Source organism: Beta vulgaris, chromosome 6, assembly GCF_026745355.1.
Source record: "Beta vulgaris subsp. vulgaris cultivar EL10 chromosome 6, EL10.2, whole genome shotgun sequence".
Classification (NCBI taxonomy): domain Eukaryota; kingdom Viridiplantae; phylum Streptophyta; class Magnoliopsida; order Caryophyllales; family Amaranthaceae; genus Beta; species Beta vulgaris.
The window spans coordinates 47,277,164-47,304,531 of NC_079207.1; the positions used below are offsets into that span (position 1 = coordinate 47,277,164).

A 27,368-nucleotide genomic window follows, 5' to 3' on the forward strand; every position below is an offset into this window, starting at 1 on the left:
TAAGAAGGACTACATTTATAAGTAAGTTGTAAGGAGGACTGTATTTCTATTATAACCGGTCCATAAGTATATAAGATTTTATTATTTCCTAAATCATGTTAGAAATCATATTATATGTTCTCATATCATATCGAAAATTCATGATATCATATCGATGTAGTTCTATATCATATCTTGCAGGAATTATATCATATTAATTAAATGCTATATGTTATTGACAAATTATATCATATAATTTAAATATATTCCCAAAGTTATTAACATCGCGATTCCAATCTTCAAATCTTACGATTTTACGATTCAAAATATGGTAGACGATTCGATTCACGATTCTAGATGATTCTATACATTTCTATTGACTAGCGAAAACCTCACAAATTTAAATCATGCTAACAAAGCAAATAATAAATATATATATTGTTAGTTATTGCCAATATAGTGGGTAAACAACTATTTTTTTCCACTTTTTAGGTCTTATAACTTATAATTTTAGCATATTCAAAGAAGATTGAGTGCAATATCTTGATTATACGTGTTTGTAGAATCTTACGATTCTACGATTTGATTCTAAAGGTGGTTTCCGATTCAAACTAGAATCTCGATTTTAAAAACTTTGTATATTCCTATTCAGTCATGAAAGGCAAATACTTGAACTTTTTTTATAATTCAGTCATCAAGTGGACTATGACTGTTATGTTATGTAACGAGTACATAAGTGTAATATAAGGAAAACTACGAATAGAAAGTTGTTAGAACTATGACTGCTATGTAACGAGTACATAATTTAAGGTAAGTATAAGTAAATCATAAGAAGGACTACCTTTGTATAAGTAAGTCGTAAGGAGGACTATATTTCTATTATTTCCAGTCCATAAGTATAAGTTAGTAGTTATAAGATTTTATTATTTTCTAAATCATGTTAGAAATCATAACTATGGTTATTGACATGATATGATTCATAGTCTCCTTAATCAGACTTATGTTCTACTCGATATGATTCAGTACACAACTTATATGATTCACTATAAAATTGATAAGCACGGGAACATAACGGACTATAAATACATTAACACTTTTAAAAGCATATAGAAAATTCATTAATACTTTCAAATAAAGGGTACTACATTACTTATGAGTTACATATACTAATTGGACCTTCACATAACCAATTATGCTGATTCCGGAAATAAAACATAATCCATATAAAAATCTTGCACCTTACATTTAGTAAATGGACCTTATCTTAACCTTCCAAATACTTAATAACTACGTAGTTGACGTCCCCATCAAAAACACCTTGACTATCAAAGGTACCTTCAAGGTCAACACGTGCCTGTTCATGGTACAATGTAACAATAGCGGGATCTATTCTCTTCATAGAAGCCCACAACATAACAAGTCTTTGTAGTTTAGTAGTGCATTTCATGCAGAATACCCTAACTATGGGCTTGGTATGTAGATCACGCATTGTAATGAAGTAATAGTCGCGATCAATGTCCAGATCAGCAGCAACACTACGAATAGAAAGTTGCAATTTCAACGTAAATATAAACACTAACATAATTTACAATTGAAATGCAACTATTACCAATATTTCAACTAACATGATTATAATTGACACACTAGAAATATTTCTACTAACATAATTAAAGATGACATATATAATATTTTTATACGTAGAATATTTGAACTACCAATATTATTACTACTAACTTTTCTAAAAATGACATAAATAATTGATTTCAACTAATAATTTTTCAACTACCAATATTTATACTAACAATATAAAAATGACATAAATTATTTATTTCAACTACCAATATTTCTACTATCTTAATTAAAAAGGACATAAATAATTTATTTCAACTAATAATATTTGAACTACCAATATTTCTACTAACATAATTTAAAATGACATAAATAATTTTTCTTAACTAATAATATTTCAACTACATATTTCTAGTAATAATATATAAATAACATACTTGAAAATGACATAACATAATTACCATCTCAACCAACTTTTATTCATGTTTTAAGTAGGGGTGTAAGTTCGGTTTTTGGTTTGGTTTTAGGTCAAAACCAAACCAAACCGAAATAAATTCGGTTTTGAAATTTCCAAACCAAATCCAAACCGAAATTCGACTCGATCCAAACCAAACCAAACCAAAATATGAAACCAAAAACCAAACTAAACCAAACCAAACCGGATTTTTTTATCTTTCAAAATCCAAACCAAAACAAACCAATTTTTTTCGTATTCCAAAATCCAAACCAAACCGAAATGAAATTAAATCAAACCAAGATAAAAACCAAACCGAATTTAAACCAAACTTTCTCATAATTTGTATTTTAAGTGACAATCTTTTTGTATTTTCGTAATTAATATTAAAAAAAAGAAACACAAAAAAATAATAGACAATAATTCGGTTTTTTCGGTTTTCCAAAACCAAAACCAATTCAAACCGAAAAACCGAAAAAATATTTTTTTTGAATCCAAACCAAACCGAATTTCAAAAAAAACCAAACCAAATTACTAATTCGGTTTGGTTTGGTTTGGTTTTCGGTTTTTAACCAAATAACTTACACCCCTAGTTTTAAGTGTCCACATTATCATATTTGTACTTTTGAATAAGCTAGCACGAGCTTAGTGTCATCAAACCCGTAAACAAAAGAATATGTGTCTGGCCTTAAGAACTGACCCCTACACGTGACATGAGATAAAGGTCATCGGAGTCCACCCCAACGTGTCTAGCGTAAAACGAATATATGCGTTTTTTCCCTTCTCCATATATGCGTTTTTTCCCATCCAATTTACACCTGTTTATCTACAAATCATACTACATTTCATGAGGGTAAATACCTTTCAATTAAAACAACATTATGACAATCAATCCGCACATTTTTTTTTCAATTATCATACTCACATCATCAACACTTCACTTCTACAACACCAAATAAAGATAAACACACAACACAACATGATAAACAACACATCTCCTTACTATCTTTAATTTAAACAAAAAATTAAATTTTTCTTCTTTAAATTATCACATAAATAATTACAAGAAACAACACCTCATATATTTTAAGTTTTCTTCTTTAAATTATCACATACATACATAATTTACCCTAAGTTCAGCATCATGATTAACAAACTAACACATATAAAAAAAAATTCATCACAATACCTCATCAATGGACAGCAAATTTCCTTCACTAGTTGCTCCTGCTTCATCTTCCATCTTTTGGTCGTCTTGCCAACGGATATTATTCACCTAAAACCTCCCTCTGTTCAGCTCTCTAGTCTTGTCTGAGAAAGTATAAACTGGTTTTATATCTTCCATTATCTCTCCTCTCTTCTCAATAGGTAGTTTTTGTTTTTTTGTTTAAATTACATTTTTACCCTTACTTTAAGCTGTAATAACGAGTTTACCCCGATTATGGGCAACTGATGCCCCATACCGATTATGCAAGGATACTTCCTCCAATGAATAATGATCCAAGTTTCCAACCCATGAAATAGCTGGAAAAAAAGTGGAGCAAAAAATAGGTGAGAGGGAAAACAGAGAGTAGTTGGAACATTGGAATTGACTATTGAGACCGATGATCTTGGGTTTTGGGGGAGGGGCACTATTTCCACTACCACGTGATTCAGGCAATGACCATAAAAATTGGTTTCCGCTTTCTAAGGCGGGCCCCAGTCCGACCCACCTCTTCTCTACTGCCGTCTCTCTCCGCCACCGCTTCCTCAGCCCTCATATTTCTCCCCTCCTTTGCTCCGCTTTTAAGGTATGTTTTTTGTTTTATCGTCTAATTTTACTTTTTAATGTTTAGTATGATTTTAAATTTATTTTGATTTTGATTTTGATTTTAATTTTTCAAGTGTTAGCACAAATGATTTCGGGATAATTTGAGTTTACAGTGTATATTTAAATTCTGAATTTAACTGGAAGTTATTGGGCTAGATGCTCCATTATATTGACCCTGATCATTGTTTTCTTACTTATTATAGCAAAAACGGTAGTGATAATCTTGCAAAAGTACATTTGCTAATAGATTTTAAACTAATACTCCCTCTGTTTTAAAAATATAATGCATTCACGTTTTACGAAAATTTGCTTTGAAATATCTCTCAAATACGATAAAAAAATATTATAAAAATTATACGGTTGGATTCGTCTTGAAAAATACTATAATAATATTATTTTTTAAAATTTTCTATCAACATCAATGGAGAATAATTAACCGTCAAAGTTCGACCTCGAACATCGTACGTGCCTTATATTGTGAAACGGAGGGAGTATTGAGATTAACTAGATGCATGTATGTTAAATTGATGGCGAGTCCACAAAATTTGACCATCACAAGTCAAATGTGGTCTAGTGTTTCGGAATGAAGGTATGGTACTATTGTTTGTTGAAAAGCAATTTCCATAGTTTGGAAAGCTAGCAATACGTTAAGTAAATGCGATTTTGTAGACACATGATCATATCTCCCCAAATTTACTGCCCAATTATTTGACTATAATGTGGCCCAATATTTTTATGAAGTTGGTTTTCTGGGTTAATTAGCCCTAAATGAAGCAAAAGCCTGGCATTAGATTAAAGAAGGATATAATTTGGAATCCCCATGAAGCCAGTTGCTTGCGCTCGATGCAGGCATTTTCAGTGTTGTGCGCCAATTCCTTAAATAAGAAGGCAAATCTGATGTCTCTGCCAAAGTTCGATTAGGAAAGCGTCTTAGCCAACCGCTCTCCTGGTTATAGGTCACTGTTTTGACCTGATCTTCATATTTTACTAAATATAGGGGGCAATCAACTTATGTTCAACATGCATTGAATCCTAATTTTCTGCATATTTTTCTCTATTATTCACATATTATTTCCGCACTCATCAAAATCTTAGTTCTAATTTCTTAACAATTGATCAAAATACTTCTCAAAGCGAATTCCCCCATTCATTCTAAGAGCACGTTTGGTTAAATATTTTTAGGCTCCAAGAAATGGAATTAACCTATTTCCTTTCTTCTTGTTTGGTTTAACCCCTCCTCAATCCGTTACCATTACTTGGTGGTAATGGAATCCCCTAGTTTGTTACCTTCCTTTCCCCCTCAAGTAACTACAGTCATTTTTTGGTGGTAATGGTTATCATTCCCTTTCCGTTCAATGGCTTAAACGAAACACTCAATAAAGCCAATTCTTAATACCATTTCCTTCTTTATTTAATTGCAATCCTTTTTCCATGTCGGTTCCGTTTGGTAGGGTATAAAACGTTTTCCCGGAAAACTGTTTTCCTCTATTTTTAGTTTTACATTGTTTGGTTGGCAAAAGAGTGTAAAACCATTTTCTCTTGGGGTAAAATTACTTCCCCAATGATGGAAAACCATTTTCCTTTCAAAAGGAAGGGAGAATTGTTTTCCTTATCTCTTTTGTACACTCTTCTCACTACCTCCTTACTTTTCCTTTCAATTTCCTTTCATTCATCATTTTACTTACATGAAACCAAACAATGGAAAACTAATTTTGGAATTGTGTTTTCCATTGTAAATTGTTTTCCATGAAAATCATTTTACACTGAAAATGTTTTACGCCCTATCAAATGGAGCCTTCATGGCTTGAACCAAGCAAGCACTAAGGTTAGTAGATATTCCTTAAGACCCAATGGAACACATGTTTGATCTCTCAATGTCCTAGCTGTACTTCCTCCGTTTTTTTACTAGCCACGTTTCTTTTTGCACAAGGACCAAGTAGAGGAGATATATAAAAGAAGAACCCCATGTGGTAGGAGAGAAAAAGAGATAACATATTGCTAAAAATGAAAACGTTGCGTAATGGAGATTTGCCAAAAATGGAAAACATTGTAAGTGAAAAAAGGAGTAAGTACTTCATAAACAAATTTGTTTGAACACTTCTAATTACAAATTGTTTGAACACTCCTAACAAGGTCTATAAATTTTCGTCTAAAGACTAGTTGGCAGCTCCCAATCACATGTATATCTTGGAGTTTATGACGTCGTTTGAACACTTCTATTATATAATGGTCGCACTAATGTTAATACTTCTCTCCTACTCCTTTTGGTCCACCACATTCTCTCTCTTTAACAAAAAGTAGCCCACTTTCCCTCGAATACAATAAAAAATACTGCACTAATTGTTATTACACATCTAACCTTTTATTAAAACAATACTAACCACTCAACAACGTATCTCCTATAACTATAATCCAACTAATCTGTCACAAAGGGTGTCATGAAATGTTATATGAACAAATAGATAAGGATACTTTACTTCTATAACTAAGGGTCTCACACTTAATATTTTCTAGTACGTAGAACAAGTTTAGGAAATGTTCTTGCCTAGGAATATTTGCTATATTATTTAATTTGGATTCTAACTTTTGGAATATCTCTTATAAGACTCTCGCAGTAAGCTATCGTGAGATGGGAGTAATTTCTTCATTTTGTTGAGAGGCGACAGAGTTAGCGTGAACAGTCTCACGAACAACTTTCCCCTAACTTTTATTTACTGAATTATGCTTGCTAAACTTGGTCAATTTGAACTTTATTTTTGCTGAACTGAACACTTTTGTGCTGATATCTTATTCTATGAAGTTGAAAAGAAAATAATTCGAATTTATAACGCTTTTGTGCTGAATATTTATGTTTGCTATATTTTTTATTTGCATGCAGTTTAGTTGACCATGCATGATAATTTTATTATGCCTTCTTTTGGGACCCTTGATTTTTTTTTAATTACCATCTTACGTGCTTCAAAGGTTTCCTGTACTGTGTAATACCTTTTTGTATGATTATGAGACATTGTACGAGTATATTTTCTGCTTGCACAGATATTACCACTTACCAGAGACTAAGGTGTTGGTCAGCCTGTCAGGGCCTCCAACTCAGTACAGTATTTAGCAAGGTTGAAACTAAGATCATGTGTAGGTTGCTTTAGACAGCCTATAATTACTAACTAATACCTGGATATTTAAATTACTTTTCTGATGTGAAGAAGGGTCACCACGAAATGATGTTCAAACAAACTTTGCTTTTTCATGTTATCCTGTCCTTATTAGGTGGTGGGATGTATTTTTGCTTAAATTATGCACATATCCAAGCACGGTGCTCTCTGTTTAAAGTAGGCAGCATTATTTGGGAAGTCAACATGGAAACAGTCATGCATCTAGAGTTAGCAATGTCTAGGTCTCACATTTTATAATTCAGTTTTATTTTCGCAATTGGTTGATCTTAATCTTTTCTGTAGTGACCATATCTGATAAATGTGAAGAGTTCCCTCATCTAGGCTCATATTAATGATATGTAGTCTTTTTCCGACTGGAATAATATTTCTGGCAATGTGCTATGCCACTAGTGCCTAGTCATGCTGTGAAAGAGATAGTTTACAAGAGAATAATGCACCTGCTATTTGATGCATATCTTGTGAAATGTAGAAGAATCTGTATTGAATAATTCACAGTTGCTGGAATTGTAGAATTTTCTAGAAAAAACTGAGCAACCCTCATAGTGATTCTACAAGAATATGTGGGAGTGATCTTGCATTGTCTATGTAATGATAAAATTAATTGGTAAGAAAAGAATTAAATTGACACGGGACAGAATCTGTGCATCATATAGTTGATGACAATTGACTAGTGGCTCGTAATTTTGCGTTGAAGTTTTGAATATGCTAATGCTATAAATTGATGGTACATGTTTTACGTCTTGGATTATTTGGAGTATTTCTTTGTCATGTTATAATTAAGAAGAATTGGATTGATACTTTGCTTTGATAGGTGACTCATTTTCTTGCTTTTGTTATTGGATTAAAGGGAACATTGAACAGACGAGGCTGCTACCTAAAGCAATTTCACTCTTTCCAGAGGTTAGATGACGTTGTCTCAGCAGCATGGACCTCATGTTTTTGTCTCTTTGATGGAAATTCAGGAGGACATGAGACAGGCAAGAAAGCAGGCTCATCAAAGGATATTTCTAGAGATAATCCATTTCTGCAAGGGGGTTGGACTAATTCCCTTCTTGCCATCAATGTGCTGTTAGTACATCTGACCTACATTTTAAATATCTATTATTATATGCTTCACGGCTGCTAGCATGCTACATCTATAACCTAAATGGATAAAATAACCATAGAAATAATTTTCTTTTTTTTTTTGTTCTAAAAAAATAGAAATGGCCTGGTATCATCCAAATGTGCTTCTAAATTGACAAAAAAGAAATCTATGCTTTCGTTGGTTTTTCCCGTATAATCTGGGCATTATTTTATTCTTGTAGCAGAAGAGTTTTTTCCCCTTTCGTGGTAACCTCTACCCATGCACAGAATGCCTTGGGTGATTGTTGAACCATGTCATATTTAAGGGTTCTTTTTTCACGTAAGATATACTTGACTGGAGTTTGAAATTTGATGACGACGTTCTTGGGTGAGTTCGTGGAATTCATATGGTGATATCCGGGCTCCTGCTATTGTATTATTGTTTCCCCATAGCTACCTAGTTTCATCCTGTTACTTATCATTATGAATGTTGTCTATATTGGCGAAATTTGGTCAAATCTGGTCCAATTTTGTTTTATCTTGGTCAGATCTAAGCCTATTCTCATCCAATTTAGCCGATATTCTTTCTAGCCAACCTATTTTCCTCCAAATTATCCTATTTAGTGATGCCATTTAAATAGTGCAAATGAGGCAAACCAAATGTGGGATGCATGAATTTTGGATTAAGGACAATGTGCCTAAAACGATCAAACCTATTATACACTTTGGGCCGTCGGTATGAGTGGCTGTGCTGTAATGTAAGACATCTTTTACACCCTCTTAGATGGCCCTGGCGGATGGACGAGCTTAAGACAGAGTAAAAGTCAGCAAGTCAGCAAATCTGCAAATTTGTAAAAGCAAAAAGTAGGCAAGTTGACGAAGAGGTTTTTAGAAGTTTGTCAAGAAGGAAATACACTAAAGTATCTTGTGGTGGAGCCTACAAGAATTCTATTGATGTTTTAACATTGAACAAAGGAAAGAAGGATGACAATAACTAGGGAGTACAATAGCATGTATCGGAAACGAAGTAGGGTGACCAATTGAGAATGTGTTTGACATTGAGGGAAGCTTATATAAATTACTTTGACTAGGGTGGTTTATATTATGTATAGTCATTAATTATCTGTTTTGAGCCTTTTCGTTAGTGAATTTAGTGAACAAAACTGTAGAAGCAGCTAAAGTAATTTCGTGTTTTCAGCTAGTCCATGAAATTAGCAATGTATATGTTTTTCTTATTCCAAGTCATTCATCCAAACTCGTACATACAACACGTTAAACTTTCTCCAAAAACCAAAATCCGGTAATGATATTGACAAGCTCTTAAGAATTCTAGAGAGATTTAATAAGCTTTCAAATGGGTTAAGTAGAAGCATTTACTACTTCGGCTTACTCAGTATGTTCAAAATTCAAGACAGAAAGAAGTGAAGGATACAAGGACAAGGAAGTGACCAAGAAGAGAGGGCTTTTTTTCTTATTTAGAATTATCTGTGGTTTATTGACTTGGAGTTGGACTAATAGAATGAAGTAACCTGTCCTGGCTTTATGGACCCAAATCTTGATTGGGATTTATTGCAGAGTACTACTTGGACTTACTTGTGGTTATCTAGCTGCAAACCACGTCTTGCCACATTGTGAATTTTCTCCTATTGCATCCTGGCAAAGAGACCAAATGTACATGGGAATTTCTTTCTCGTCTTCTCCTATTCAGATCCTTGTTAACCTTTTTCAGATATAAGAATTTGTCTTGTACTATATATGCTAAGGTACCCCTCAAAGAGAAATATCCACACTAAGCTACCATCTGTTTCTGTAATTGATCAAATAGACAAGTGAGTCTTCGCTTCTGTTTTTGCATTAAAGAAGTTCTACAGAATATGCTGAAGTACTCGGTCAAAGTAGCACTTTTTTCTGATTTGGTTTTGTATAGGAAACTTAAGTGATTTATATTGAAGACAAAAGTCTTACAATCAAGTGACATGCTGACAGACTTAGGCAGAGGGGTGTGTGTTGTTTGCCTCAAAATTTTGATGTTTCTGTTGAATGAGTAGAGTTCTTGGCTTCTTGCACAGGAAAAACACATTAAGGTTCTTGTAGAAATGTAATGTGATAACTGCATGCTTGAGGACTTAGGCAGAGGCGTGTGTGTTTCTTGCCTCAAACTTTTAAAGTTTCTGTTGAACGATTGCAATTCTTGCACTGGAAAAACACATTAAGGTTCTTGTAGAAATGTACTTGATAACTGCATATACCGGTGGTGAATAATGCAAGGGTTACCTACTAATTCATCAGTGATGACATAGGTTGTAGGTTAGAAGAGTTGTTGCTGAGTGATCATGTGCATGGCACTCCTTCAGTCCTTGTCACATTTAGAACTGTCTTGCCTCCTGAGGGGACTGTTATGCTATAGAAATTGAAGTCATCCTTTTTCATCAGTTTTCTGCATGAGATAATCTGTCGTGCACGTGATTCATCTTTATCTGAAGAAATGCGATGATCAATGGAAAAACTGAGGAAGTTTAGAAATTTCCATCAAGGTATTGCTTTTGCAACTTCTCAAAATTGAATTTATTCTATACATAATTTGACATGGTTCCTTGCCTTGATAAGGTACTTATGTCTAAAATTTTGAATTTCAAATACTTTTCTAGACCTATTTCCAATACTAAGACACAGTAAAAAAAAAAATTCGGTAATGCTTGATATTATTTGTAGATCCAATGTTAAATACCTAAATAAATGTATTTTGTAAAATTGGAATATAATTTAATGTCCTATTTCATTTTTTTCTGAAAACAATTGAAAGAGACATAAAACAAGAATACCTTCAATTTTTTTAAATAATTAAGAATAAATTCTTTATATCACATTGATATTCATCTAACAATGGCTACTTATTCTTTTCATTATTGCTTCTTACCTTATCTTCTCCGCAAAAGAAGAAGAAAAAAAAAGGATTCCAAAAGGGTATCATGCATTATGCATGTATACTTACACAAAAAAGAGGGGTAAGGATGGAAATATCCATGCCCTCACGCTATCGTGAAGCAATTTATGGGCAAAACTTGAAGAGATTTTAAGTATCGTGCTGGAATCTAGTACTTGGCTCCAACTATACAAAAGCCTCAAACAAGGAACTTGAAACCTTGAGGAGGGGAAGCTCTGCCCTTGAAAAGTCTTTTTCTCTTTGTCAGTGCACGTATTTGAAATTGCCAACGGAACCATCATCCACACTTCAGCAACCCAACCTTTTTCATCCTTCATTTCCAAGATACAAAGAACATCTGTCATAAATTAAGGCTCCATCCAACCCATCTCAAACAAGGCTGATGATAAATGGCAAAGAGAGGAACCCGAGGATGGGTCAGCAAAAGAATGGATTACACTAGCTTACCATCAGCCACAACCTACAAAGCTTGCTATGACTTGCAATCTCTTAAGTAAGTGCTTACATAATTTCCCTCCAATTCATTAGATTATTGAGTTATTTTTTATGTGAATACGTCAAGGATCGCCAATCTTTGGTTTTTCTATTTAGTTTGTTTTATCTTTGTTAGCTTGGACAACTTTTAGATCTTGTTTTTGGTCCTTTATTTCTGTTTCATTCTCAAGACTGCTGGAGTGCTTATCTTCTGAAATCACCAACTTTCTATACAACAAGTGGTGTTAATGTAAGACAAAATACTGAAATCAGGAACAAGTTAATACTTTCTTGAATCAATTTTTACTTTTCTTGGACATTATTCTTTATATATTTTCAGTTTTCTTATATGTTTAGAAACAATATTTTAGGCTTATTGGTAGTTTCGAACTAAGTTAGAGGATGGATTCTAGACTCCTTCGATGCACTTGTGGCAGGATCCATAGAAGACCCATTCTGGGTTTTTTGGTGCATTACAGGATTCCTTATGCTCTCGAGTTTAGACATTAGCCACCTAATTCTCCAATGTTCACATGATGTATGATTTGTTCATTTAATATCTATTAGAAGCCTTAGCAAATAAATTTATTGGCGAAATCCATGGAGAAGTTCGCCAAATGAGATTTGTTATCCTTTTACTAGCGTTATTTGGCCAATCAAGCATGAAGAAGCTTGTAATGTTATGGTGACCGAGATGAGGAGTCTTCTATTTTGTAATATTACTCTGAAAAGCCAAATAAGAATGTATGACATAAGTTGGTGTAAATCTATTCAGATAAGATGCAAGAGGCAAGTCTGGATGCTCTTGCAGTTCTGTTTTCATTTTGAGGGATCATAAATGAGTAAGAAGTAGACTAAGAAGTGTTAGGGCAAGATGTTCACATAGGATGTACTTGGTCTGAAGCTTACAAATAACCTGACCCTTGATGGGAAGTTTTAATCTCATAGTGCTTTGGGCTTTTGCATAGTTGCCCCTATCTAGTGGCTGTTATGATCAGACATGGCTAAACTGGATATTTTCAGGAGACAAATCGATTAACTCAAGCAATCGAGAGGCTTGCTCTCCCTCAAGTCTCAACTACAAAAGAAAAGAAAAGAAAAGTAAAGTCTCCATAATATTCGTCATGATTTTCCTCTTTCTGGTCTTCTCTATTTATAACATTTCTCCTCTCACTATCCCTAAGTAATTCTTCAAGGTACTAATAATAACTTATAGAGCTGCTGCCTAAAGTGCCCCTCTGCCATATGTCAATTCATTGCAGCAGCTCTTGGGGAATCTGTTCTTCCCACTGTCCCTTTCGCTTCCCTTCCCTTCCCTTTATGCTATTTTTCCGCTGTCAGGTTACAATAGGTGCCCTGAACTTGTGGGATTCTAGTAACTTCTGTCCCTCTATTCTGCTTGCTCCTTTCCCCATTTTTTCCCATCTCTTGCATTTGTTTTCTTATTTATCAGTGCTAATATTGTTAACTTTAAAATCTTTTTCATTTTATGTTTCTTATATATCTGATTTATATGTTTGTCTGTTCCTTCTTAAATTCTTTTTTTGTTCATTTCAGAAAACAGTCTCATAAAGTCATAACTGCTACAAGTGTAAATCGTGTAAAGACTGCATACATCCAAGTTTCCTCATATCTAGACGTAGGGTGTTGACTTGTGGAGTTAATATTATGATATATATTTGGATGATATAGGGTTGTTTTTGTTTAAAAGACATTAACTATCGGTTTTTCAAAATTTCGCTATGTGAACTTTGACACATTTTGTGCATGAATAGATAGCATTACCTTGTCTAGATTGAGTAATATTGTTGATAGTTGATTATCCGGTCCTTCCCCTCCCCTCTGTCTGAGGGTTTTCTCTCCCATTTTCTTGTGTTTCTAGGCTTTATGTTGCGCAGATGGCCACACAAGGCAGGTTGATGTTATGGGGAGCTAAGGTTAGATCTTGCAGCAGTTAACTTGTAAATTTGTCTCATGACATGAAATATTTTAATTTGAGACATGATTGATCTCAAAATGTCAAACAGATTAATAGTCTAATTGATGAAGGGCAGTTGTGGAGGCTGGTGACGTCAGCTTTCCTGCATGCAAATATTGGACACCTCTTGGTATGATTCCATTTCCAATGACAAGGTTTTGTCCATGTATTTTGAAATACTGTGCTTATCGGGGTCTTTAATTTCCAGGTGAACTGTTATTCTTTACATTCTGTTGGTCCCAGTGTAGAAAAATTTGGTGGAACTCAAAGATTTTTTACCATATACTTTGCCTCTGCTATCACAAGTAAAGATTAAATCTCTTAGATGATTGACTTACATTTACTTCCCTAATCAAAGGTAATGATTTTGCTGAACTTCAATTCCTGTATGATATTTTTATCAGGTTCTGCAATGAGTTATTGGTTGTCTGAAGCTCCTGCTGTTGGTGCATCAGGAGCCATTTTTGGACTGGTAACCTTTTCTCATCCTACTTTTGAATTTAACAAAAGTCAAATGCAATATGCCCGGAATATCTTTTAGCAACATGCTTCTATATTTAGTATAAAATTTGACCTTATTTGCTGTGACGCATGGCTTTTATCATTCTGTTAACTCTTTACAGAAGCCTATACCCGTTAAAATGCTGTTGTGCTTTTAAATTCTTTTACTCATATAGTCATATTTAGGTGGACAATTATCTGAAGATGAATTACTTTATGGAGATGTAGTTTCTGATGCCTAATAGGTTGGATCAGTTGCCGTGTTTTCCATCAGGCATAGAAGTCTTCGTGGTTCCGGCGCACAGGATTTGAAGCATATAGCACAAGTTATCTTGTTAAATATAGTAAGTACAATTTCTGTCAAGTCCTATCGAGAATTTAAAAAAGTCATGGTTACAACATGCTGTCATTTGTCATCTACCCCTCTGTTCATAACATTGTCAACATCTTGCCTTGGGCTCAAGCTTCCCCTCGCAGCCCTACTTTTTTAGAAAAACAAATAAATACTTCGTTCTTTATTAGTTGCAATGTTTTGACTTTTACACTTGCCAAGCACAACTGTAAGTACTAATGTATTCGATTATCTAATAATCAAATTTTTTGAATGCTGATTTTTTATAAAAATAAATTGGCATGAATTCAACAAAAGTTTAACATACTAAAAATTATTTTATTTTATATTCAAAATTTGCGGTCAAATTTAGTATATGAATATCTATACACATATATTTATGCACTTGATGGGGTATTTTTTTTTTGTGAGGTCCTCCATGCTAAGATCAAAGAATGAGCAAATAAGCTCTATAAATATGGAAAAGCTTCCATAAGTTGGCCTTGCTGTGGTTACTACTTATAGATAACATTTTCTATTGCAATCTCTTTCTCTAGTTTCTTCATTTGTTGAAACTCTAAAGTAGTAGTCTTGATGGCGTCATGATTAGAGGAACAAGATATACATATTTGCATTGGACCGCTCAATCCAGTGCTTATTATAATGAAGTGTCCATTTCAAGCATGTGTGAACGAGGCCGTGTAGCTCATTAATCTATATTTTCTTTGGACATTCACCTTCTCGGCCTTATAGGCACCTAGAGTCACAACATGAGATCTGGTCTCATAAAAATCGTTGATTAGGAGTTGGAGTTTGCAGTATTCACAATCTCATAAAAGAATTCCTACTTTATAGTCTTGCCTTCCCATCTTAGGAGTGCCAAACGCAATTGTTGTGTCACTGTTAAGGCTTATTCTTGTTACCCCCCGTTTGGTAGCCAATAATATATGGTGGTGTTGAAGATATGCGTACTTTTATGAAGGAAGTCTCATATATATGCCCATGGTAATGGTGTAAGCCCTATTGAATAGCAATCTAGCGAGTAATAGCAAACAATAATAGAACAACGAAAGAACGAAAGCAATAAAGGACACAAGAGAACTTTTAACGTGGAAACCCAAGAAATAAGAGAAAACCCACGAATATGCACTAGGAATCGATGAATGTTCAAAAGATGGTTACAAAAGCTCTCCAAGATCTCTCTTGATTATGGAATAATAATGTAAAACCGTCAACAAAAGCATTAGGTTAAACCTAATTATAACTCAACTCGAAAAAAACGCCCGATGGGTCGGGCGACATTCGCCCGATTGGGTGGCCAATCCGCCTTGTCGTGATTCGCTGATCACGCCCGATCGGGCGCTCGCGCTTCTGCTATTTACCTTGCTGAATCCTTCGACCCCGCTCGGTCGAGCGACACTGCCTAACTCGATTTGGCGGGTCTGCGAACAGCCATTTGACGAACTTTTGCACAACCTCATCTCCACACCATACACACATTGAGCCACATATTGACTATATGCCTAACAGTTTCCCACTTGGAGATAGGTCTAAGTTAAGAATGCTTTATACCATCATCATCCTTTCATTCATCTCAATTCCTAAAACATTACATTCATCAACAATCACCGAAGGCCAACTAAGGTTCGGCACAACCTTAGTTTGTCATAACTCACACTCTTAATGAGCATACCAGCTGGGTTCTTAGCACCCAACACTTTCTCCTCCACTAAACTCCTGATGTAGTGAAAGCGCTGATGAATATGCTTAGTCCTATAATGATACATGGGATTCTTAACCAAATGCACAATACTTTGACTATCACTATAAAGTACCACTTTCTCCAGTTTGATGTCCATCTCTTCAAGAAAACCAAAGTCATTCCATCTCCTTACCCGCCTCAGACATAGCCACATACTCAGACTCTATAGTAGACAAAGAGATACATTTATCCTGACGTGCTTTTGCTTGTATCAATATCTCCACTAAGATCAACATCAACATAACCCTCAAGTTTCACTCCTTTCTTCCAGAAGAAAAGCCCCATACGTGAAGTGCCCTTCAAGTACCTTAGTAACTACTTCACAACATCCCAATGTTTGTCACCTGGATTAGAAACAAACATGCTCACAACTCCGAGTGTAAAAGCAATGTTTGTCCGTATGCAAACCATGGTATACATCAAGCTACCAACCGCCGAAGCATAGGGAACAATGGACATCTGCACCTTTTCTTCTTCTGTAGTTGGTGAGTGCTCCCTTGTCAATTTGAGGTCGCTAGGAAGTTGTGAGTTTCTGGGTGTAGCATCTCCCACATTAAACCTCTTAAGTACCTTAAGAATGTAGTCTTCTTGAGACAACTTCAACATGCTAGTAGACTTGTCCCTAAAAATCCTCATACCTAAGATTTGTGTAGATTGAGTGCTCCCTTGTCAATTTGAGGTCGCTAGGAAGTTGTGAGTTTCTGGGTGTAGCATCTCCCACATTAAACCTCTTAAGTACCTTAAGAATGTAGTCTTCTTGAGACAACTTCAACATGCTAGTAGACTTGTCCCTAAAAATCCTCATACCTAAGATTTGTGTAGATTCACCCAAAATCCTTCATCTCAAAATTCTGTGATAGTTTTCCCTTCACACTATTTATCACCTCCATGCTCGTAGATCATCAACATACAGAAGTAAGTAAACATGGTCATTTACATACCTCTAAAAATAATAACAGCGATCGCATCAGCTCTCTTGAATCCGCTGCTACACATGAAAGTGTTAAATTTTATGTACCAGTGTCTCGGAGCCTGCTTCAATCCATATAAGCTCCTCTTCAGCTTGCACAGTAAGTTCCTCTTTCCCCCTTTCCCCCTTTCCCTGAACTTTAAAGCCATCTGGTTGCTTCATGTAGATCTCCTCATCCAGATCACCATATAGGAACGCGGTCTTAACATCTATCTGTTCTAAGAACAGATTTTCAGCAGTAACAATAGCCAACAAGATACGTATAGTAGTCAACTTCACAATTGGAGCAAATATCTCATTATAGTCAACGCCCTCCTGTTGTAGGAACCCTTTTACTACTAATCTCGCCTTAGACCTGACACTTCCATCAAGCTCTTTCTTTAATGTGGGGATCCACTTGTTGCTAAGTGCTCTCATATCATGTCTGATTTTTTTCCAAGGACCGCATCTCATCTTTCATGGCTAGCTCCCACTTGGATGAGTCAGTCGAATTTATTGTTTCTTTATACGATTCTGGTTCACATGCATCAGTTAATATCAAATAAAACATAGGAGAGTATCGATTAGGTGTTCTCGACACCCTTGCGGATTTTCTAAGTCAACTTGAGAGACTATTCTCCCTATACTACAACTGGAGCCTCTTGGTGGTGTAACAACAGCACCATCTAAATTACCTTGATCCGAATCTGCAGGAGTATATACCTCATCTTTGTGTTGCTCAACCCGTCCTGGAACAATGACATCTCTTCCATCAAGGCCTTTAGTCTCCACAAACTCCTCCTCTCGAACTCCAGCTCAATAATCTCAGATTTATCACCATAAACATCCTTATACACCTTAGTCTCATCAAACGTGACATCACAATGTCTCAAAATTTTCCTACTCTTAGGTTCCAACACCGATACCTATACTTCTCGAAATCATACTCAATAAAATAACATTTAACAGCCTTTGGGTCTAACTTGTCGCGTTTATCAGATTGAACATAAGCAACACAACCAAATAATTTCATAAAAGAAAGATTCACCTCCTTCCACTCCAAACCTCTTATGGTAGTTTGGAATTGATGGTCCCCTGTTGATCAACTAAGCTGTTGTACTAACTAAATCTGTCCAGAATGTCATACTTCTAGCCCTCACATTCTGTTCATCCTCTTCAAAATAATGTCATTCTTCTCCCAATTTATAATCACCTCCATTATCGGACTTAATGCACTTAATCTTCTTTTCAGTCTGATTCTCTACCACAGCTTTCCACTTCTTGAAGGTCTCATGAAGCTCAAATTTCCTCTTCATGAAATAGACCCATACCTTCCTGTTGTGGTCATTAATTAAAGTAATAAAGTAACGTGAGCCTCCAAGGGATCTAACTGGGAAAGGCCCCCACAAGTCAGTGTGCACCAACTTTAGCTTTTGAGTTTTCAACTCTTTCTTGTCTTCTGTAAAAGTCACCTTTTTCTGCTTGCCATAGACACAACTCTCACAAAATTCCATGTCAACTTGCCACTCGAAGCTAAAATCTTCATCCCTTTCTCACTCATGTGACCAAGTCCAGTATGCCATAACTTAGTCTCATCCACTGCAGCTGCAGCAACCATGGTTGTTCATCATGCAATAGTATATAGAGTTCCCATCTTAGTACCTCTAGCCAAGATCATGGAATGTTTGGAAATTTTCCACTTCCCCTCATAAAACACAGTCTTGTAGCCACACGAGTCCAGTTGACCCAAAGAAATCAAATTCTTTGCTAGGTTTGGAATGTACCTAACATCTTACAGTTTTAAAGTTCTCCCGTTTGCTGACCACCACATCTCCCTTCCCCATGATGTCCAAGGTCTTGTCATTAACAAGATGGACCGTTCTCAACTTCTTTGCTTTGAAGTTATGCATTAGCTCCCTCATAGGTGAAGAGTGAAACGATGCCCCCGAATCTAGGATCCACGACTCTATGGGACTATCAACACTTAGGACCAAAGCTTTCTCAAACTCATTCGATGCATAATAAATCGATGAGCTATCACTATCTTCATATTTATCATTATGGTCAGACTTTCCACCCTTCTTCTTGGGATGTGGACAATCCTTCTTTGGATGACCCTTCTCACCACAATTCCAACATGCTTTTTTACTTACTCCGACCCCTTGACTTTGATCTTCCTCGAAATTCCCCCCTTTTCCCTTTTGTTTCCCCTTCCTTCAGATGATTCTCCACTCTCCTTCCTTCGAATACTCTCACTCAAAATCAGGTCATAAACCAATTTTTCTTTACCAGAAGAATTACGAACAATATTTACTACAATTTCCCAAGCAACAGGTAAGGAGGACAACAAAATTAGGCCTTTCACTTCATCATCAAAGACAATATTAATCGAAGATAGTTGACTTATTATTGAGTTGAATTCATTAATATGTTCACCAACATAAACCATTATTCATTTCTAAATCAAATAAACGACGCATTAGATATACCTTATTCATAGCCAAGGGTTTTTCGTACATATCTGAAAGAGCTTTGATCAATCTCGCTATTGTTTTGATATCCTTGGCATTGAAGGCCACAATCTGAGCCAATGTCAATTGCACCACCGCTAGTGCTTGCCTATCGCGTACCTTCCACTTTGCCTCATCAATGTCTGCCGGCTTCGTCTCAGACAAAGGTTGATACAGATTCCTCTGATATAGGAAGTCTTCGATTTGCATCTTCCAATACCCAAAATATGTGCCATCAAACTTCTCAATTTTGATCTTCGCATCCTTCATTGTTAATCACTTCTAGATCTACACAATAATCCTTGGTGGCTTTTGATACCAATTGTAAGCCCTATTGAATAGCAATCTAGCAAGTAATAGCAAACTAGCAAGTAATAGCAAACAATAATTGAACAACGAAAAAATGAAAGCAATAAAGGACACAAGAGAGTTTTTAACGTGGAAACCCAAGAATAAGAGAAAAACCACGAATATGCACTAGGAATTGATTAATGTTCAAAAGATGGTTACAAAAACTCTCCAAGATCTCTCTTAAGCTTTTCCTCTCTTGATTATGCGAATAATAATGTAAAACCGTCAAATAAACGCATAAGGTTAAACCTAATTATAACTCAACTCGAAAAAAACGCGTTTTCGCGTCAAATTAACTACCGCCGGATCGGGTCGGGTGGCCAATTTGGCCAAGTAGAATTTACACTCGGGCCCGATCGGGCGGGGATCGCCATGTCGTGATTCGTTGATCCACCCGATCGGGTGCTCAAACCCGATGAGATCGGGCGTTCCTGCTATTTGCCCCTGCTGAATCCTTCGACCCGCCCGGTCGGGCGACACTGTCCGACACCATCGGGCGGGTCTGTGAACAGCCATCTGACGAACTTTCGCGCAACCTGATGTGCACACCATACACACACATTGGTGCCCATATTGACTATATGCCCAACAAATGGATCTGTATCCCCAACACCACTCAATATCACCTCAAAAGTGGTAATGAAAATTTATGAAGAAATGGAGGTATATGAGGATGGATATTGGACAAGCATTACCATGGACATTGGGATGTACTTTTGTTCACAAGTACCTCTAGATTCATTACCTTTGCCACCTTTCATTATCGTCTACCATAATGGTCCATATTGTCTTCCTTAGTAGTCCTCTCTATCTTTTATGTGCCCTGACTTTAGTAGTCCATATTGTCTTCCTTAGCACCATTATCTCGTTTTTGACATTTTGACATCTAAGCTCTATTCTCTGAAAAATAAAGCCACTGACTTATGTAATGAGTTTTTTTTTTTTTTTTTTTTTTTTTTTTTTTTACGGTCCATATCTAACAAATTCATTCCATTACATTGGCCTATTTGTTACAGGCTAAAGTCGTATCACCTTATCAAAAGTAATCCTAAAGTCCTCTAACAAATAGTAGTCAGGGAAGTAGGGTCGAATCCACAGAGAAACAGTGTTCTTTTCCTAATTGTCAGTCAAATCTAGAGTATAGAAACGAGTGTTTGTGAGTAATTATACTAAACTAGACTATAACTATATCAAGAATTATCAATAATAAAAAGTCTAGGACATAGGTTCACCAATGATCAATATTTCGGGATGAAACACAAAAATCAACAATTAACAATGCAGTTAAATAGGTTGATTCGCTCTCTCAAGTCTAAATCAACCATAGAACGGTATTAACAGGCTCTCGCAATTTATTAATACCAACTCTACCTATTGAAACTAGCCTTAATATCAAGTTTATACCTCTCGGCGCATAACCTAATATTGCAACACTATAACAATCAAATCTGGCCAAATTGGATTGAATAGACATAAAAACATTCAATAGGAATCAACATCATCAATAAAAATCAATACTTTATAAACATCCCTTCCTAATTGATCATGGATCCCCTAAACCCTAGAAATAGACTACTCAATCATAATTGGGGAAGACATATTCATAATTAAATAAGCAAACATGAATTAATAATAAAGGATTGAATAGGAATAAGAAGAGAAAAAAAATAATACCAATTGTAGAACCAATCTTGCAAAAATCAAAGCTTCTCTTGAAAATTCAATGTAAATTGGGGAAAAAGCAAAACTAGGGTTCTCCACTAATTGAGAGAAAAAGAGTTCTAATCTCCAATGAATTAATTATGGAAAAAAACAAAAATAGAAAATAAGATAGGAAATAATAATATTCCCTTGAGTCTTTATACCTTTTTATTTCCTAAAACAACTAGAAAAATAGAGTCTAATTCGTCAAAAAATAAAGCCTATTCGACTAGGAACACGGAATAACCGCGGGCGGGTTTTCGCCTGCAAAACAGCGTCAACTTGTAAAGACCATATCTCGCAAACTAGAAGTCGTATCGGGGCGTGTATACACGTTGGAAAGCTCTTCAAGTCTAGTTTCCAACCCCACTGGAATCACTAAATTCCGATCTCTGGATAATGAGTTATGATCAAAAGAGTGCACATGACTCAATTTCCATACTTCTTTTAATATGTTTCCGCTATGTTTGGGTTGCAATCTGACTCGAAGATGCCCTTTGGACTTCTCATTTGACTTAGCTCCTTCCTAGATGCTTCTCATGCTTAAGCTTGTCCAATAATACTCCAATTGTGTTCTCAATACCTGAAAACTATCAAAAACACCGAAAACACACACAAGAGTGATATCTTCTCAACTTAAGTAACTATATGCAATTATGAACTAAAAATGCAACTAAATGATCCTAAAATGCAACCTAAATGCATCATGAAATACCTATATTAATATGACTCATCAACCTGCAGAAAAAATAAAGAAAAGAAAAGAAAAGAAAGACACTAGAGACCTGGAATTATATTTGATGCTTGTTGTCCAAATAAGCTTCAATGTTTTGGGTTTCATAAGCTGCTAAGCAAGCTAAACTTATAGGAAAATATAAGCATCTGGGGTGTTTACTGGTAGTGTCATCTCTAAAACCTAATTCCCACGTGCCCTCTTGCTTAAATGAATAGATTGCGATCTATGAATATTTTTAGATATTGTCTTGACATGTACTTAGCATTTTGCAACCAGTACATTGCTTGCATTTGAGATAAGTATAAATAATTGGGAAATTGTGGTATCCATTCAAAGCTATTGGCTCTTAAACTTTTATGTTCTTTGTAGGGCACTACTCATAAGAAAGAGATAAAAATATCTATGCTAGATACTTCACAATTTCAAGACACCCATATCTTATATGGATCTCCTTCTCCAGCTTTCCAGTCTCTTTGCTCTTTGCTAGCCTTCTAATCGCATCAGCCTTTACAGCAGCCTAATTCTTCTCCCCTTAAACAAGTACTGTATTGATTTTCATTTCTTTCTCAGTCTTGGATGTCTTGCTTTTCGTGAATCCTTCATCCTTCCTCGGATGAAGTTTGTGTAATATAATAACCCCAGGACTCCAGGAGCGCACAATCCCTGTCTCCAGAAATGTTCCATCACGCAATTTTAGTTAACCGCTTAACCCATTCCAGAATGGGCAATGGTGTGAAGAGAAGGCGTCGATTTTTGGTTAAATCAACTGTTGAAAATTATGAGAATGAGAAAATTTCATTGACTTAAATACCACATTTGCCTATTTACCATTCTGAACTGAAGGGATATAGTTTTCCAGCAAATAAAAATCGTGAGAGAAAATAACTGCCAGAAAACACTCTTGTGTAGATTGTAGAAGCTGACTAACCTAACAGTTTAACTGCATGAATATAAAGCATATGTTGATAGTGTAGGTTTGGCAGTTTGGCTCTTTGACAGTGCTAAAAAATGGGCTTAAGGTCATCATGTAAGCTTTATTGCTGCTTTTCATGCAAGGAAATGAAAATGCTTTGGTGTATGCACCACTCTATTTGTATGGTCAAAATTTTTTTGACTTAATTTCTGTTAATCTGTTATAGGACAATATACATGTTAAAGTCGTGGCCTTAGGACTGACACACTTGATGGCAAGGAATACGTAGCCGATAGTTAACAGATATTCTCTTATTTAGTCTGTACTTGCAATTCTGGTTGTTGAATGTTGTCTCTTCTAGAACCGTGGAGTTAATCATGTTAGTAAGTTGGCCTGGACCTGATGTTATACAGGGCGAGGAATGCATTTAAGCTGCAATTCCTAAGCAGTTATGATTTTTTTTTTTTTTTATAACTTGTGCACCATATGGTATTCAGACTCCAGATTGACTCTCTTTTGCAGATTATTGGGCTTTCATCCAGCGGAATAGACAACTGGGGCCATGTAAGTATCATATAGCTTGTAATTTTGATGGTTCTTTCAATAACATTGACAGAAGCCAATCTGATCTGAGAGAACATTAAGCTGACTGAAAAAAAAGAAGCTCCCACTGGCAGGGGCGGATTATAGAAGGGGCGGGTAGGGGCTTGGCCTCCCATAACTGTATAAGATAAATTAAGTAAATTGTAGTTCATGTCACAAAATAAACTGTGGTACAGTGGCAATGAAGCAAGGTGTAAAAGGAAGTTTGAGCCCTAGAGGTTGCAAGTTCAAACCTTGTATCAGCACATTTGGACTTTTTTGTTTTTCTTCATTTTAAATGTTTTTGTTTTCTTTTTTTTTTTGTTTTCCTTCTTTCTTTCTTCTTCCTGGCTTCAATCAATTTGCTTAGTTTAGAAAAATCTTTTCCATTGATTTTATTATCTTTTATTCTTCTTCTCTAAAGAACTTTCTTTTTTATTTTACTATGATAGTACTTACTTCCTCAACTCATTCCTAACCATCATAACATATAAGTTTATCTCTTTTTCTGTGACTTAAGAAAGTAATTTGGTAATTTATTTAGTTTTCTTTATTGCAGTAATTTATTTAGTTGCTAATGAACTATACCTTTCAATTTCTTAAAAAATTACTCAATTTCTTGAACATTTCATAATGGTCAAACAAATAGATGGAAACAAAGTTCAAACCTTGTATCAACATATTTGGAGTTTTTTGTTTTTCTTCATTTTAAATGCTTCTGTTTTTTTTCTTTTTCTTTTCTATCTTTCTTTTTTACTTCTTTATTTCTTTTTTACTTCTTTCTTTCTTTTTTACTTCTTTCTTCTCTTCCTTTATCTTTGGCTTATCTCAATTTGCCTAATTTAGAAAAATCTTTTTCATTGATTGTACTAACTTTTATTCTTCTTCTCTAAAAAACTTTCTTTTTCACTTAACTATAATATAAGTTTATCTCTTTTTTTGTGACTTAAGAAAGCAATTTGGTAATTTATTTAGTTTTTTTATTGGAGTAATTTATTTAGTTGCTAATGAACTATACCTTCAATTTCTTAAAAAATTACTCAATTTCTTGAACATTTCATAATGGTCAAACAAATAAATGGAAACAATTTTTTAAAAATTGCGCCTTTGAGATTTTGATTTATTACATTAGCTACAAGCTCTTTGTAGCCATTAACAATAGTATATTTATATCTTGGTGTGTATTAGTGTTTTTGTTCATCATTTAATATTTTACACTAAAACTTTTATTTTATCAACTCGACACCTCTTAAATAGTTAGTTAAGATCCGCCACTGCTCACTGGTCCCTTTTCTTTTAAAAAAAAAACAAAAAAAAGAAAGAAGTTTCAACATGTCAATGCAACAGCAGCCAAAGTTTGGAAGATTATAGACCTACATGTAGAAACTGGTATAGCAACAAAACAGCTTTTGTCCTAGTGGCGACATGATTTTTGTTTGGGCCAAAATGAAGTATGAATTACTGCAGTATACAAACTGTATTTACAACAGCATTAAGCTGGTTGATTTGCTCTGTTTTCACTATCCCAGAAATAGAGCTATCTTAGTAGCGTGGAATGAGATGAATAGGGGAAAAGCGTTAAACTATTGAGAAAACTGAGAACTTATATATGCATTGATGGAATACTATCTGGTAAACCCACTAGCAGTATCACCCATGCCCGTTCCTCTTTCTTGTTCACTAGTAAACATGTTCTTCAAATAGAGTTTTTTCTTTTTGAAAGATGAGCTTTTTGCATCTTAACCTGAATTGTTGCCACTTCAGTTAGGAGGATTCCTTGGCGGAGTAGCTGTCTCATTGCTTGTTGGTCCTGCTTGGACTTATGATTCCACTACCAGAGATGGCCGTCAAGTGTTCGTTGACAAAGCTCCCATCTTCTTCTTTAACCGGAACAGGTCACGCCCATTTTAACTGACATTGTAATTAAAAGAAATTTCAAGGATTTTGAAGATTTTTGCCTTGTTGATTCCTTTTAAGTTGTGTCGTCAAATATTAACGCATCCAAGTATTATTAATGGTTCTTTTTTCTCTTTTTAAACCCTTGTATGGTTCTTGCCTTCTTGGTAAGCATGTTGTATTGATGAATAAAGTTGTAATTCTTTATTTAATTCTCTATTTTCAGAGAGTGATTGAGCATGAAATACAAGCAAATTTAATTTTCATGTCCGATAGAATTATGAGCCATATGTGTTCACTTTCGTTTTGTGCCACTGGAATTTGGGTTGCTGTTGTCTAAACCCCATGCTCGTCCTTTTTCTTTTTCTTTTTTTTTTTGTTTGGGGGTTATTAACTGTTAAATTACGTTTTCTTTTTATGTTAGGGCAATATGATAAGGAACTCTATCGGAATTGAAAGGGAGTAGAGGAAAGAAAACCTAATAAATCACGGGCAGAGTGGGATTTGTTAACATGGTTACTAAATACAACCTCATTTTACTTAATGCAATCCTAAAAAAATCTAAATTCCCTTTTCCTCATGACCCATATATCTCTATAACTAAAAAGTTTCTAAAATACCCTTTTTTTCATTATCCATTTCTCTCTTTAACTAAAAAATATCTACAATACCCTTTTCCTCGTTACCCATTTTTCTTTCTAACTACTCCTTTCTCCACTCTTCTTTCTCCATTTTCCCTCTTCGTACTCTTCATATGTTGAACAAATTAGGCTGATTCAAGAATAATTTGTAGTTTCAATTCTCCATAATTCCTCTTTCTCCCTCTTCCTCCCTCTTCCTCCATAGATTTTTCCTTCTTTCTCAATTTACATGCGGTAGAACCAAGATCAAGTTTTTCATTCGATGAAACCAAAGTATCATTTGGGGCAATTTCCATGAGTTATTGTGTTCTTGGCTTCTTGCTAAGTGAATTGGGTCTTCATTTTAAACCAAATTTCACGAAGTGCAGCAAATCAGTTCGTTCTTCAATTTTTCTTTTCGAAAATTTCTGCAATTTTTTTCTTCAATTTTGTTGTAATTTGTATTTGTGCTTTCTGTATTTTTTTAAATTGTCAATTGCTGCATTTTTCTGCATTTGCTTTTGTTTGAAAATACATTGATGAAAGAAGCACTTTTTTGTAATTCAAATTTTCTCACAGGGGTACTTTCTGTAAATATGTGGGTATATTTGGAAGACTGTTATCTGTCATTAGGTTTTGCATTGTGACTCACTCATTCTGAATTTAGTTTGTATAATGAAAGTACCCTATATGATGGTTCAACTTCGAAATTTGGTACGCTATCCTGTACTTATTGATTGCTAAGGTCGTTTTCTGAAAAGAAATAAATATATTGGTCTTCCCTGTTCCTTGATCTTTTAGTCAAAAACTAGTATCACATAAATTGGTTTGTTGTATAATTGAATGGAATAGCTTATACTGCTTCATGTGAATTGAAAAAAATCAATAATATTGTTTCATATAACTGGGATAAAATGGTTTATCCTATTTCATATAACTTGGATGAAGTAGTTGTTGCTGTTTCATGTGAGTGAGATGATGTTGTAGTTATTGTTTCATATAAATGGGATGAAACAAACCACGATCAGATACTTTGCGTCTTTAACACTTCTTTCATTCTTAATCATTGTTGT

The 27,368-nt window shown here is 35.0% G+C and overlaps 2 protein-coding genes across 5 annotated transcripts; one reads left to right on the forward strand and one right to left on the reverse strand.

Moving 5' to 3' along the window:
• Positions 1-1,084: 1,084 nt before the first annotated feature.
• Positions 1,085-3,426, reverse strand: LOC125498167 (uncharacterized). Its single transcript, XM_048645749.2, has 2 exons — positions 3,192-3,426; positions 1,085-1,514 (listed from the first exon to the last, which is right to left on the reverse strand). The coding sequence occupies exons 1-2, from the start codon at positions 3,236-3,238 to the stop codon at positions 1,244-1,246; spliced, it is 318 nt and encodes a 105-aa protein (XP_048501706.1). The 5' UTR covers positions 3,239-3,426; the 3' UTR covers positions 1,085-1,243.
• An 87-nt stretch (positions 3,427-3,513) lies between these two features.
• Positions 3,514-25,902, forward strand: LOC104896719 (RHOMBOID-like protein 10, chloroplastic). Of its 4 annotated transcripts, none has more exons than XM_048645747.2 (9): positions 3,516-3,792; positions 7,794-8,050; positions 13,348-13,402; positions 13,493-13,573; positions 13,652-13,748; positions 13,848-13,915; positions 14,190-14,288; positions 23,720-23,761; positions 25,544-25,902. In XM_048645747.2, the coding sequence occupies exons 1-9, from the start codon at positions 3,607-3,609 to the stop codon at positions 25,688-25,690; spliced, it is 1,032 nt and encodes a 343-aa protein (XP_048501704.1). In that variant the 5' UTR covers positions 3,516-3,606; the 3' UTR covers positions 25,691-25,902. The 4 variants fall into 4 exon arrangements, with proteins under 4 accessions (XP_057251635.1, XP_048501704.1, XP_010681795.2 ...); XM_010683493.4 differs by having other exon boundaries at positions 3,519-3,792; positions 7,830-8,050; XM_057395652.1 differs by lacking the exons at positions 23,720-23,761; positions 25,544-25,902 and adding an exon at positions 22,654-22,807 and having other exon boundaries at positions 3,514-3,792.
• The last annotated feature ends 1,466 nt before the right edge of the window (positions 25,903-27,368 follow it).